General features: G+C 53.3%; 4 protein-coding genes and 1 non-coding gene across 5 annotated transcripts; all 5 read left to right on the top strand.

The window, feature by feature from the left end:
* Positions 1 to 510: 510 nt before the first annotated feature.
* Positions 511 to 2,764, top strand: EV422DRAFT_492479 (P-loop containing nucleoside triphosphate hydrolase protein; the record flags this gene model as incomplete). Its single annotated transcript, XM_053067602.1, has 2 exons — positions 511 to 1,174; positions 1,236 to 2,764. The coding sequence occupies 2 exons, from the start codon at positions 511 to 513 to the stop codon at positions 2,762 to 2,764; spliced, it is 2,193 nt and encodes a 730-aa protein (XP_052928801.1).
* A 3,348-nt stretch (positions 2,765 to 6,112) lies between these two features.
* Positions 6,113 to 6,481, top strand: EV422DRAFT_485288 (uncharacterized protein; the record flags this gene model as incomplete). The annotated part of the gene is made up of 1 exon (XM_053067369.1): positions 6,113 to 6,481. A coding segment is annotated over one exon (369 nt), but the record flags the coding sequence as incomplete, so codon positions are not given.
* A 573-nt stretch (positions 6,482 to 7,054) lies between these two features.
* Positions 7,055 to 7,128, top strand: EV422DRAFT_t26. Its single transcript has one exon. It is a non-coding gene; the product is annotated as a tRNA-Val (tRNA).
* A 385-nt stretch (positions 7,129 to 7,513) lies between these two features.
* On the top strand, positions 7,514 to 9,020 carry EV422DRAFT_245485 (uncharacterized protein). Its single transcript, XM_053065694.1, has 2 exons — positions 7,514 to 8,709; positions 8,789 to 9,020. Exons 1-2 carry the CDS (start codon positions 7,660 to 7,662, stop codon positions 9,002 to 9,004), a joined length of 1,266 nt encoding a protein of 421 aa, XP_052928803.1. The 5' UTR covers positions 7,514 to 7,659; the 3' UTR covers positions 9,005 to 9,020.
* Positions 9,021 to 9,835: 815 nt separating this feature from the next.
* On the top strand, positions 9,836 to 10,630 carry EV422DRAFT_564447 (rossman fold oxidoreductase; the record flags this gene model as incomplete). The annotated part of the gene is made up of 1 exon (XM_053072198.1): positions 9,836 to 10,630. One exon carries the CDS (start codon positions 9,836 to 9,838, stop codon positions 10,628 to 10,630), a length of 795 nt encoding a protein of 264 aa, XP_052928804.1.
* Positions 10,631 to 11,130: the final 500 nt, after the last annotated feature.

Raw genomic sequence — 11,130 nt, forward strand, 5'->3', positions numbered from 1 at the left:
GCGGACCACCCCTGTTTGGCACTTTATCTTCTTCAGCAGCTCTGCTGGTGGCTAGTGGACAACCGAAAGATGTTGTGGCAGTTTGCAAACTTGGGCAGCGCGTCCCTCTCCTTTGTGTTGCTCAGCATGATAGTATGTAGTCTTCTTACCCCAGGGGCGGCAGCTTTGATGGTGAGAACGTACTGTACTGTATAGTACTGTACATATACAGTAGTGGTTTGTACTGTCAGTCGATGCTTTCGAAAGTGTGCGAACAGCAAAGGCACCCGGAAACTTACAGAAAAGACAACGCGCCAGATCCAGGTGGAGCAGGTGGCTGTGCAAACCTGCAGTCTTGCTCAGCTCAGTCTTGCCTTTCCCACGCTGCCAAACAGAACATTTAGATAGACCTTCCAACTATTAGATAGACTTCACGCCATGTCCAAAGAGAAGAAGGATAAGAAGGAGAAGAAGGAGAAGAAGCAAGTGAAGGAGGGCGAGCCGGAAGCGGAGGAAGTCGAGACCGTAGACATGGACGTGGTCAAACTGAAAAAGGAAAAGAAGGAGAAGAAAGAGAAGAAGGAAAAGAAGGAGAAAAAGGCCACCAAAGAAGAGACAGCTGCCACGACAAGTACGCAGGCGGAGGGTGCTGAGGAGAAAACGAAGAAGCGGAAGCGTTCGAAAGAGGAGACCAGCGAAACCGCCGTCCACGAGGGAAAGAGCGAAAAGTCGAAGAAACGAGCTCGCAAAGTCGAAGAATCAGCAACACCAGAGGCAAACGAGAAAGACACTGCGAGTGACATCGGCGACGATGATGTGCCAGTAGAATTCCGCCTCTCTACGTATAGCCTCTCAAAGTCGACATTGCTATCTCTCGCTGAGCGCGGCGTCACACAGCTCTTTCCCATACAGGCTGCCTGTTTCAATCACATCATGGAAGGAAAGGATGTTCTTGGTAGGGCTCGAACTGGAACCGGGAAAACGCTTGCCTTTTCCTTGCCCATGGTGGAGATTTTGAAGAAGGAGCGGGCTTCCAACCCAGCGTCCTTCAACGCCCGGGGAAGAGCCCCTAAGGTTTTGATCATGGCCCCGACTCGAGAGCTGGCCATGCAAGTCCATAAGGAGTTTGACTCGATCTCGAGCGGAGAGTTGAAATCGGTTTGCGTTTACGGCGGAACGCCATATGATCCGCAGTGTGAGTACCAGATTGAATATGGGTTTTCTGAGCAGAGCATGTCTGATACCTTCGTCCGTAGACTATGCCATGAAAGAAGGTGTCGACGTGGTTGTGGGCACGCCTGGGCGCCTTATCGATCATATCGACCGAGGAAACCTGAAGCTTGCGAACCTGCGGTTCATCTGTCTCGACGAGGCAGACCAGATGTTGGACATTGGCTTCGCGGAGGCCATGGAAAAAGTCTTGCAGACGTTAAAGGAGCATAAAGCCGCGGTCGAGTCGGCACCGACACATCAGACGCTACTGTTCAGTGCCACCATTCCGGACTGGGTAGCTCAGGCAATTGCTAAATACATGAGACCCGATAAAGTTACCATGGATCTCATTGGGCGCGACAAGCACAAAACGTCGAACACGGTTACGCATTATGCTATTCCTTCGAGGTGGCAAAATCGGACAGATGTGTTGGGAGACATTATAGCCGTCTATGGGCGGGGAGGCCATGCCCGCACGATGGTTTTTGTGGAGACAAAGGAGGAATGCAATGAACTGAGTTTGAACGAGAAGATCGTCGCATTCGGCGCCCAAGCTCTTCATGGTGACGTTCAGCAGAAATCACGCGAGGTTTCCATGCAAGGATTCCGAGACGGCAAGTTCAAGTGTCTCATCACAACAAACGTGTGTGGACGCGGTGTCGACATCGAAAACGTCGAGCTAGTCATCAACGTCGAGCCGCCAAGTAACGTGGAGGATTACATCCACCGATCCGGACGCACAGGACGAGCTGGACGAGACGGCAAATGCATCACCTTCTACAAACCTCAGCAAGAGTACCTCCTGAACAACATCGCCAAGCGCGCCGGTGTCGAGTTCCAGAAGATCGGGGCTCCCCAGGCGAGCGATATTGTGGCTGCGCGCGCAAAGGACACACTGGAGCAATTCCAGAACGATGTCCATCCGGGCGTTCTCTCGTATTTCCAGCCTATCGCTGAAGAAATCTTGGCCGCCTTTGAAGGAGATGCCGTGAAAGCCCTGAGTTCCGCTCTTGCGGTCATCTGCAACACCACGAAACCACTGCCCCCGCGATCGCTCCTGTCAGCGAATGAGGGCTTCTACACCATGCTCTGGCGTCTGGAACAACCGATCAGGAACGTCGGGTACGTCCGCTCCATCGTTTCCAAGACGTTCCCAGGGATGACCTTCGACGACACCTACAACTGGCGGATGTGCGCGGATGCGCAGGGTGTTGTCGTCGATTTTAAATCGGACAAAGTGGAGATTCTGGAAAGCGGACATTTGAAGATTGCCGGTGTAAAATGGATGAATGCCCGTGGTGTCACCCTCGAGATTGCAACGGAGCTGCCGGAGTTGGAGGAAAGCCGCCATGCAGCGCCCGGCGCCGCCCAAGGAGGTTATGGAGGTGGTTATGGGGGTGGTTACGGTAGGGGCGGCTATGGAGGAGGTTCTTCCCGAGGAGGGTACGGAAGCGGAGGTGGTAGGGGCGGGTCCAGCGGTGGTCGCGGAGGCTACTCAAATGGAGGTGGTAGAGGAGGTTACGGCGGCGGCGGTCGAGGGGGCGGGGTTGGGGGACGAGGACGAGGCAGATAGAATAGCGTAGATATATTTGGATAGCAAGCATCGCATACATCATTTTCCAATAGATATGCAACATCCCTTTCTTTATAAGCACGAGCTGAACCCTCCCCGCACAAATGCAGGGTGGTTCGTGATGACCTCTGAGAAGCGTTTCCTTCGTTGGCCTCGGTGTAAATAGTGGCCAGGGGCATCCAGTTGTAACGCGCAACAGCTGTCTGGAACCGGACAAACTGCTCCTAGCTCCGTCGAAACGCAGCTTCATGTCACCGTCTTTGCTTTAGCGACTTCGCCTCCGAGTGTCAAAAGATGGTCCGCAATAGTCTAGTATCAAGAGCCTCGTCGTATCCGTTTAATCCATTTTGGCCTCCATTTGCATCCCGACGGCCAAGAAATACAGATGCCAATCGTTGCCCAGATACTGATGTGAGCCGACGCTCCAGCAGGGAAATGCTCGTATACTCCAATTGCTCCGTCGAACATACGCGAAGCTATGCAGACGGCAAAGTCAGGTTTGTTTTTCCTATGGGAGATGAGAAAATCCGTTTTCGTCTGCGAGACGCCGAAACTATTACCGGCTTTTGGCGGGGCCGTGGAGAATCTATCTTTGGCCCCGCGCGGCTGCTAAGTCCATATGGAGTCCCCATCGTTCCCGACGTCCAATGACGGCTCCAGGCAGTGACGAGAACTGTGCTCACAACATCCTTCATCTCCCGAGCTGCTCTTCTATGGGAAGAATAGATAGTACTTTCATCGCCGCGCCTGTCAATTGCGTCGCACTTCCGCCGGCTGTTCTGGAGAAGGGTAGTGCCATGCCTCGAGTTTGTTGCCGGCAAATGCCAACGGAGCGAGCCGAAATACATCCATTGCCCTGTCGTCCAAGGTAATGTGTCCATAGAAAAGAGGTACGTTTGCTGCCGAGTCCTACCGGAGAAATCGTCGTTCGACTTCCTCGCATCTGCCCTTTCGCCGCTACGGGACGCTGTTTCCTCGCCATGGGATGTTCGCTAATTGCAAGCAGCGAGACGGATGGGAATTCAGTTTGGAAGTCACCATATTCACCCTGATTTTCACAACCTTTCGAATGTTGAACCATGCCGCTCTGCGTGGGTCGGGAGGTATTCATTCTCCGATGAGTTTGCGAGGTCGATGGTATTTACTCGGATATTAGCTGCAATTTCCAGCAGAGCTTCCCACATCTCGCCACCTCTCGGATTGCAGGTGCAGTTCTCATGCAGTACCTACAACGACCGATTCCTCGAGACGCCGGAGACAGCGACCTGTTGAATAGGCGATAGCTGTGCCGCTTGCTTACAGTACATACAGTACTGTACAACTGTACCAGAAGGTACTGGTGCACCTATCAATTCCGACGGGTACGTAATTTTTTCCCTTCCGAGTCAACTCGCCATGAATCAGATGTGAATCTAAAGTATAGGAGATCCGAGGGACCTTTTCCGAGGGTTCCTTGTCACAGAACCCATCCAAGGCAGCTGCACGGTGGTTATCGACACTTTCAAGCTTCATAATTTCCGTCCTACGCCTCGTCACGCGTTGCAGAGGTTCCCGCGGTATATATAGATGGCCACATCAAGTTTCAATCAAACATGGATCTAATCTGATGAACACTCTGATCACGATTCGCTCCGGTCAGCAGACCGTTCGAAAAAAACTCCTTTCCTCCCTCTCCTCATCGGGAAAAGCAGGAGGTAATTGTGCTAAGATTTCAAGGGAGGGCCCGGACACTGATGAGAGAGTTGAAGTATCCACAATCGCTCGATCCTTCGGTAAGCTGAGCATGTGCTCCGTTGACCGTACTGTATGTGTTGCCATGGGCTGCTAACGGCCGTCTCGAAGCTTCTAGTGTGCTGGCCTTCATCAGAGCCTGAAACTGTCCACCCAGTCTCCCGCCGTATGACCATTATGGATCTGGAAACTGTGTGAGACCGGCTCCTATTCGAAGTCCGCACTCGTTGTCGGGTATTTTCTTGCTACCATTCTTGTCCCGTCTTGTGGGTAGACACCAAGACACCGGCAAAGTGTAAGCTAAATCCATCCGCGGGAGACACTATATCCGAACCGGACACCTTGGCCCTGCAGCCCAAGCCGGCACTTTCTCGGACGACCGGTTTCGCACGCCACAGAACCCATCCAAGAGCATACAAACTCTCCCAATCAAGCTGAGGTGCCGCATCCGAGTCGTTTCGGGACGACCAAGAATTTGGATTCTGGGCGTGGATCGACATGGAGAAAGTATCTATGTTTGTTTACATGTTTGCACGACGCTTGATACAAATGCTTCCACCTTTTTTTTGGCCACTCCCAGATGATAGATCCATGCGGTTGATGTGATGGATGCCGCCCAATCAGGTTGTTGCAGTCATTTCTCGTATCGCAGCGGTGACATAAGGGCTACATATTCATCATACATCTACAACAAGCTTCTTTTTCTGCATTTCTGGGCGCGCGCCGAGGAGCGATGAATCGGACGTTGGGGGGGTGACACAAAATCCCTATAGGCGGGAAACATTGCACCGCTCCGAGATTTTTCAGCCATCCCTTGCGAAACGCCTTCAGTTTTCATTTGACCCTGGCCCGCCTATCATTGGAAAGCGGAAAGCTTCCCCCGTCTTCGTCAGATTCAACTTGACCATAAGCCAAGGCCAGCGTGGCGCCGTGGGCACTGGCTGCGGCGTTTGGCGCCTAATTACGCTTACGCCAGCTGGTGCCCATCATGGAGGAAGGCAAAGCGGCACTTAAAATTTGACAGCGTATCATGCATGACAGACACCATCCATCTGGAAGTGACCCAATAACGGAACCGGCCCCTGTTCAATTCATGTTACCGGATTTTCCATCACTGCCCCCGGCGCGCCATGATTAGCCCGATGGGCGGAAACCCCCCATCTACTTGCCACGCGCTTGCATGCAACCTACTACGGCTCAGTTCAAAAAATACCAATATTTTCCCACACCTCCCCCCTTCATAAAACCTCCGCATGGGCCAATTCCCCCAGACCCCCCACGGCCTTAGTCATGTCCTTTTACAACACATACCCAACCCCCTCCACGGCGTCCACGTCGTCGTGGCCTACGCTAGGCGACACTCAGTGCCAAATATCTTCGCCGTTTGACACCCTCGCGCCGTCAATGTCCGATCCCGTCTCATTCGGCTTTGGCCTGCCGTCCATTGATACTCCAGCACATCAGCATGCCGAAATTACTACTATCATGGTCCTGTTCCTCTGGAACCAGATACCCATCGACAAATTGATGCTGTGCTGGTCATCCTTCTCGGTCCCAACACCCATGCCCACACGACCTACTGAGAATGGTTTCAACATTACGCGAGCCGCCATCACGACATTCAGGTCCTTCGTCGAACACGTCCTGTCAACTACAAGAGTCTCGTCTGCAGTCATTGTCCTCGCATTGAAGTACCTGGACCGAATAAAAGATAGCCGAAACCTGCTCCCAGCAGATTCTCCGCTGCGCAGACCGGACTCCGAGCAGCTCGTACTTCTTGTATCCCTTATGCTGGCAAACAAGTTCGCAGACGACGAACGGTTCACCAACTCTGCCTGGGCATCCGTGGCCGACGTCGACCTCGCAATCGTCAACAGAGCCGAGATGGATGCCCTCGAGGCCATTCGGTGGAAACTCACGGTCGACGAACGCGATTACACTAAATGGGTCGAGACCGTTACAAGCCATGCGCATCTCGCCGTTCAGACCTGGGAAGCCGTCGAGGAACAAAAGAGGCTCGAGCAGGCTTCGCTACGAATGCAGATCCCTACGAGTCAAGTGACGGTGCCAAGACTCCCATTCCTCGCACCCTCCTCCGAGCCAAGACCGTACATCTACGCTCGATCGGAACATGCCGCGTACACAACGTTCTCGTCCTACCCACGGAAGATTTCGGAGGAGTTCTGGTCGCAGCAGCCCTTTGCTCCCTCGGCGGCGATACCTGCAAGCATGTACGCCGGAGTGTACGTCCCTTCCCCCATGTTGATGGGGCATTAGCTTAGTGGACCATACCCCTCCTCTGCATCCCGATGATACCCCCCCTTGTATGCTCGTTTTTGGAAAACACACGGGCGTTCATATTTTTGGCAATATACACACACAGTACATGCACTATCATACAGACACCCACACCTTGCATCAGATCCCATTCTTGTGGATGTCGTTTGTTTCGCTTTCCGCTCAAACGGCATTCAACGCCCTTCGCCGAGTAATACCATAATTGCGGTAAGAGTTATATCTTGTGTACACAAGGAACAATTTTCATCAGCGGTCATCAGCGGTTTCTTGGTGTAGTTGGTTATCACATCTGTCTAACACACAGAAGGTCACCAGTTCGAACCTGGTAGAAACCATTTCTTTTGCCTCCTTCGCTGCTTGTTTCGCTTTTTGCCCGCAACATGATCGCTATGGGATTTGGCCCTCTGGCAATTTTTGCGGTGGTGGGTCACATTGGTTGTGCATATCTATTACGTATCGACACAACTGGACACAATTTACCGTCATGAACTTAACGCTTCAGCACGCAAAATTGACGATGCCGAATCCGAGTTGATCACCATCAGCCGTCTTTTGAAGCTTGGCTGCATGTAATCTGGAGTTCTGAACCAAAACTCAAATGAACGGATCTGTCTAATGGATGGAGCATTGATGAACGTGCGGCCGGTATCGTTGGCCCGCAAACTACCAGCTGGTGTACGGTTGGACAGAGCCTATCAGTAGATTCAGTACAATGCTCTTCTGTGTTGTTGAACGCTGCCGCCGCATCGAATGGCAGGGACAGCCGCTGTCCGGCATATATATGTACCAAGCCCTGTATCAACGCCTCCCTTTCCTTGTCAGCCTCTATCTTCCCGTGCACATCCTCTTCTTTCAACACTGCAACTATGCACGTTAAAGTAGCCTTGCTCGCTTCGGCGTTGGCCGTGGCCGCCGTCCCAGCCTTCGCGCAACAAACGAGAAGCCCGGCAGTACCACCACCGACCGTAGTCCCGCAGCCCACACCCCAGCAATCCACTGTGCCTGCTCCTCCGCGACCCACGGTGATAGTGACCGCCACGGTTCCTATGCCTCTTCCGCCGAAGCCGACAGTTCCATCAAGGCCGCCGGTCACCGTTGTTGTTCCCCCACCCGCCCCCACTACTCCCGCTGGCCCTGGCCCTGTTGTGGTTACCCTTCCAGCTGCTACGGCCACTGCAACGCCTGTCCCCGGAGAGGAGGTCATCACGACAGTTGAACAGGCCCGAGCGGCGGCGGCTGCTGCCGCCGCCCGCATTGCGGCCGAGGGAGCTCAGGCAGCGATCAATTTGGACAATCTAGCGACCGTGCAGGGTGTCCCCGCATATCCCAACATGCCAACGGTGTGGCCGGACCCGAACGAAAGCAGGGGTGCTATCAACATTCCAGAACTGTTGAAGGCGCCCCTGGTCGTCGCTGGAATGGCCAAGGTCACCGCCGCCGTTTCGCCTGCGCTCTTGGAGATCCCACCCTCCCTTCACACCGACCAATATGGCCGCGTGTGGTACACAGGGAACACCGCCCAGAATTGTCACTGGCCCAGCACAAAATGCCACACTCCTGATGCCTCCGTTGGTGTGCTGCCCGATATCACGTCTTGCCCCGCACCCAACACCTATGGATTGACATACGACGATGGACCTAGTAATGCCGCCAACGCAAGCCCGAGCTCGTTAGATCTCCTCACTGCCCTCGCTCAACAGCAGCAGAAGGCCACCTTCTTTGTTGTTGGAGGTCCTATTGTCTTTGCCCCCGAAGCGCTGGTTCGCATGTATGCAGAGGGACACGAGATCGCCGTGCACTCTTGGACTCACAGCCCGTTGACTACGCTCACCAACGAGCAAATTGTCGCTGAAATCCTTTACACGGAGGCTCTCATCTACAAGATCCTCGGAGTTCGTCCCCGTTACTTCCGTCCCGTAAGTACATTGTCATTATTACGCTTCCCATTTGGACTATGTCATAGTAGACTGTCCTAATCATCTTTCGCGATCGCAGCCATACGGAGACGTTGACAACCGTGTGCGTGCCATCATTGGAGCGCTCGGCTACGAGAGCATTTTGTGGACCGACGTCAAGGACACCATGGACACCTCCCCCGCTCAATTCCCCACCTTGGTCACCAACGTGCAAACTTGGTTTGTTCAGCAACCTGGTTTCATTGCGCTCCAACACTCCCGTAAGTCCATTCTCAGACTTCTGGTGCAAACCTGACGTTGAACTGACTATATTCCCCACCTCACAGTGAGCGGGTTCAACAACAAGTACGCCATTGACGTGCTCAACGCCATCGGACAGGCGAAGACACTGGGCACATTCCCCTTGAAGGTGCAGGCCATCGGCGAATGTCTCGGTACCTCTCCCTACGTGAACGCCGCTGCCGTGGTTCCCCTTGCCGCCACCGGTGTCGTCTCATTGGCCGCCGCCACCTCCACGGTTGCGCCGGCTGCCATCGCCACCCCTGTTGCTCAAAAGCCTACCGTTGTGGATACCAGCGCATCAGCACCTTCCTTCCGTGTTGTCGGCGGTGCGTTGGCGGGCGCTGCCGCGCTGGCCGCTGCTTTCTTGTAGACAGATAGACTTCATATCGGCGTAGAGTTCGCACTGTGATAGATCTAGAAGCTCGCCATTTTCGCCTCTTTGTAGTTGCGCGCTGGTTGCGCTTCCGACGATGTGATTGGCGTAGTATATCGCAAATCTAGAGACCCTTTAGTTGGCATACCACTCTTATTATCATAGCCTTCAGCCGTTGCTGTAATTATCGACTTCATAGATTGATATCTCCTCAACGTTTCTGGCCGTCTTGAAGGACAATGTTTATGCCGCGAAGTTGCGCGATTTCTCGATCCGTTCGACTCTCGATCTTTTGCGGATTATCTTTCCAAAGCATGACCCAGGAAGCTGACCCTTTATGTTATGGTAAGTTCAACCGATGTCTTCATCTTTTGATGGCCCCAGCCCTCGATATCGGAGAGTAAACCATTAGGGCAACGGTAGCAGACCTAGCAGAGACCACCGCAAACCGGCAGCATCTCGAAAACCAGAATGTCCGTCGCGGTCATCCATGGTGCCAGCCGAGGCATTGGCCTCGCCCTCGCTTCCCAGTTCCTCCGCCGAACCAACTTCGACGTCGTAACCACAGGGCGGAGCTCACTACCACCGCTGCCGGACTCCAACGGGCGCCATATGCATATCGAAACAGACCTCGCAAACGATCAATCAGTCGCGCGTGCCGCCAAATCCGTGGCGGATAAATATGGCAAAGTATGCATCCGTGCATTGGTGTGCACGGCCGGGTACTTGAAGCCAGAGAAGACTATTACGGCGATCGACGTGGAGGAAGCGGAGAAACATTTCAAGATCAACGCGATCGCGCCTATGCTCGTTGGGAAGCACTTTTCACCCTTGATCCAGTTTCCAAAACGTGGTGGGACTTTGGGAGGGAATTCTGCATCGCTGGGGAAATCAGCTCCTGCAAGTGGAAAGGACGATGAACCGTTCAACCTGCCCATCTGGGCGCACATCTCTGCGCGTACGGGCTCTATAGGAGATAATCGGCTGGGTGGATGGTATTCATACCGCATGAGCAAAGCGGCCATCAACCAATTGACGAGGACGCTGGCTGTCGAGCTCGGTCGCAAAGGAGCCGTGGTAGTATCGCTGCACCCAGGCACGGTTCGAACAGAGCTGTCGCGGAAGTACATCACGCACTTGGCGGAAGGCCACCAATTGTTCGATCCTGACCAGGCGGCGGAGAAGTTATTTGACGTCATGGCGGGATTGGGCGAGGCTGAGAATGGGAGGTTCTTTGATTACGCACGGAAGGAAATTGTTTGGTGAAAACCAGAGCTGGTCGGATCCCTTGTTCTCGACGCTGTCCCATTGTAACATGTTTGCGAACTCCGCCAAACCCATCCAAATACGTATACTTCATGTCGTAATCATTGAAGTAGTCCGACCTGATACAAGTGATGAGCACGTTGATGTAAACTCGATCGTAGATCAACCCGGGGAAACTACAATAAGCGCAGCCCTGCCTTTCAGTTACTGTCGATGTTGGGGGGCAGATAAATTTCGATTAAGTTTGATTTACTTCGAGTACGCGAAGGCCGAACTGCCATTTTTGGAAGGTAGGTATAATATATACAGTGACGGCTCAAGGAGAAGGTTTCTTTGAAGGATCGAAGTGCCAAACTTGGGTCGTATCCGGGTGCTAAACAAAACCAGTTAATACTGTTCACCGAAAATCCAGAGCAGAATCGAAGTTGCCAAACAAAACCACAGCATTGTTCAGTCCGTCGAAGTTGCCAAACAAAAACACAGCATTGTTCAGTCCGACG

This window comes from Fimicolochytrium jonesii (genome assembly GCF_025526975.1).
Source record: "Fimicolochytrium jonesii strain JEL569 chromosome Unknown EV422scaffold_3, whole genome shotgun sequence".
NCBI lineage: Eukaryota > Fungi > Chytridiomycota > Chytridiomycetes > Spizellomycetales > Powellomycetaceae > Fimicolochytrium > Fimicolochytrium jonesii.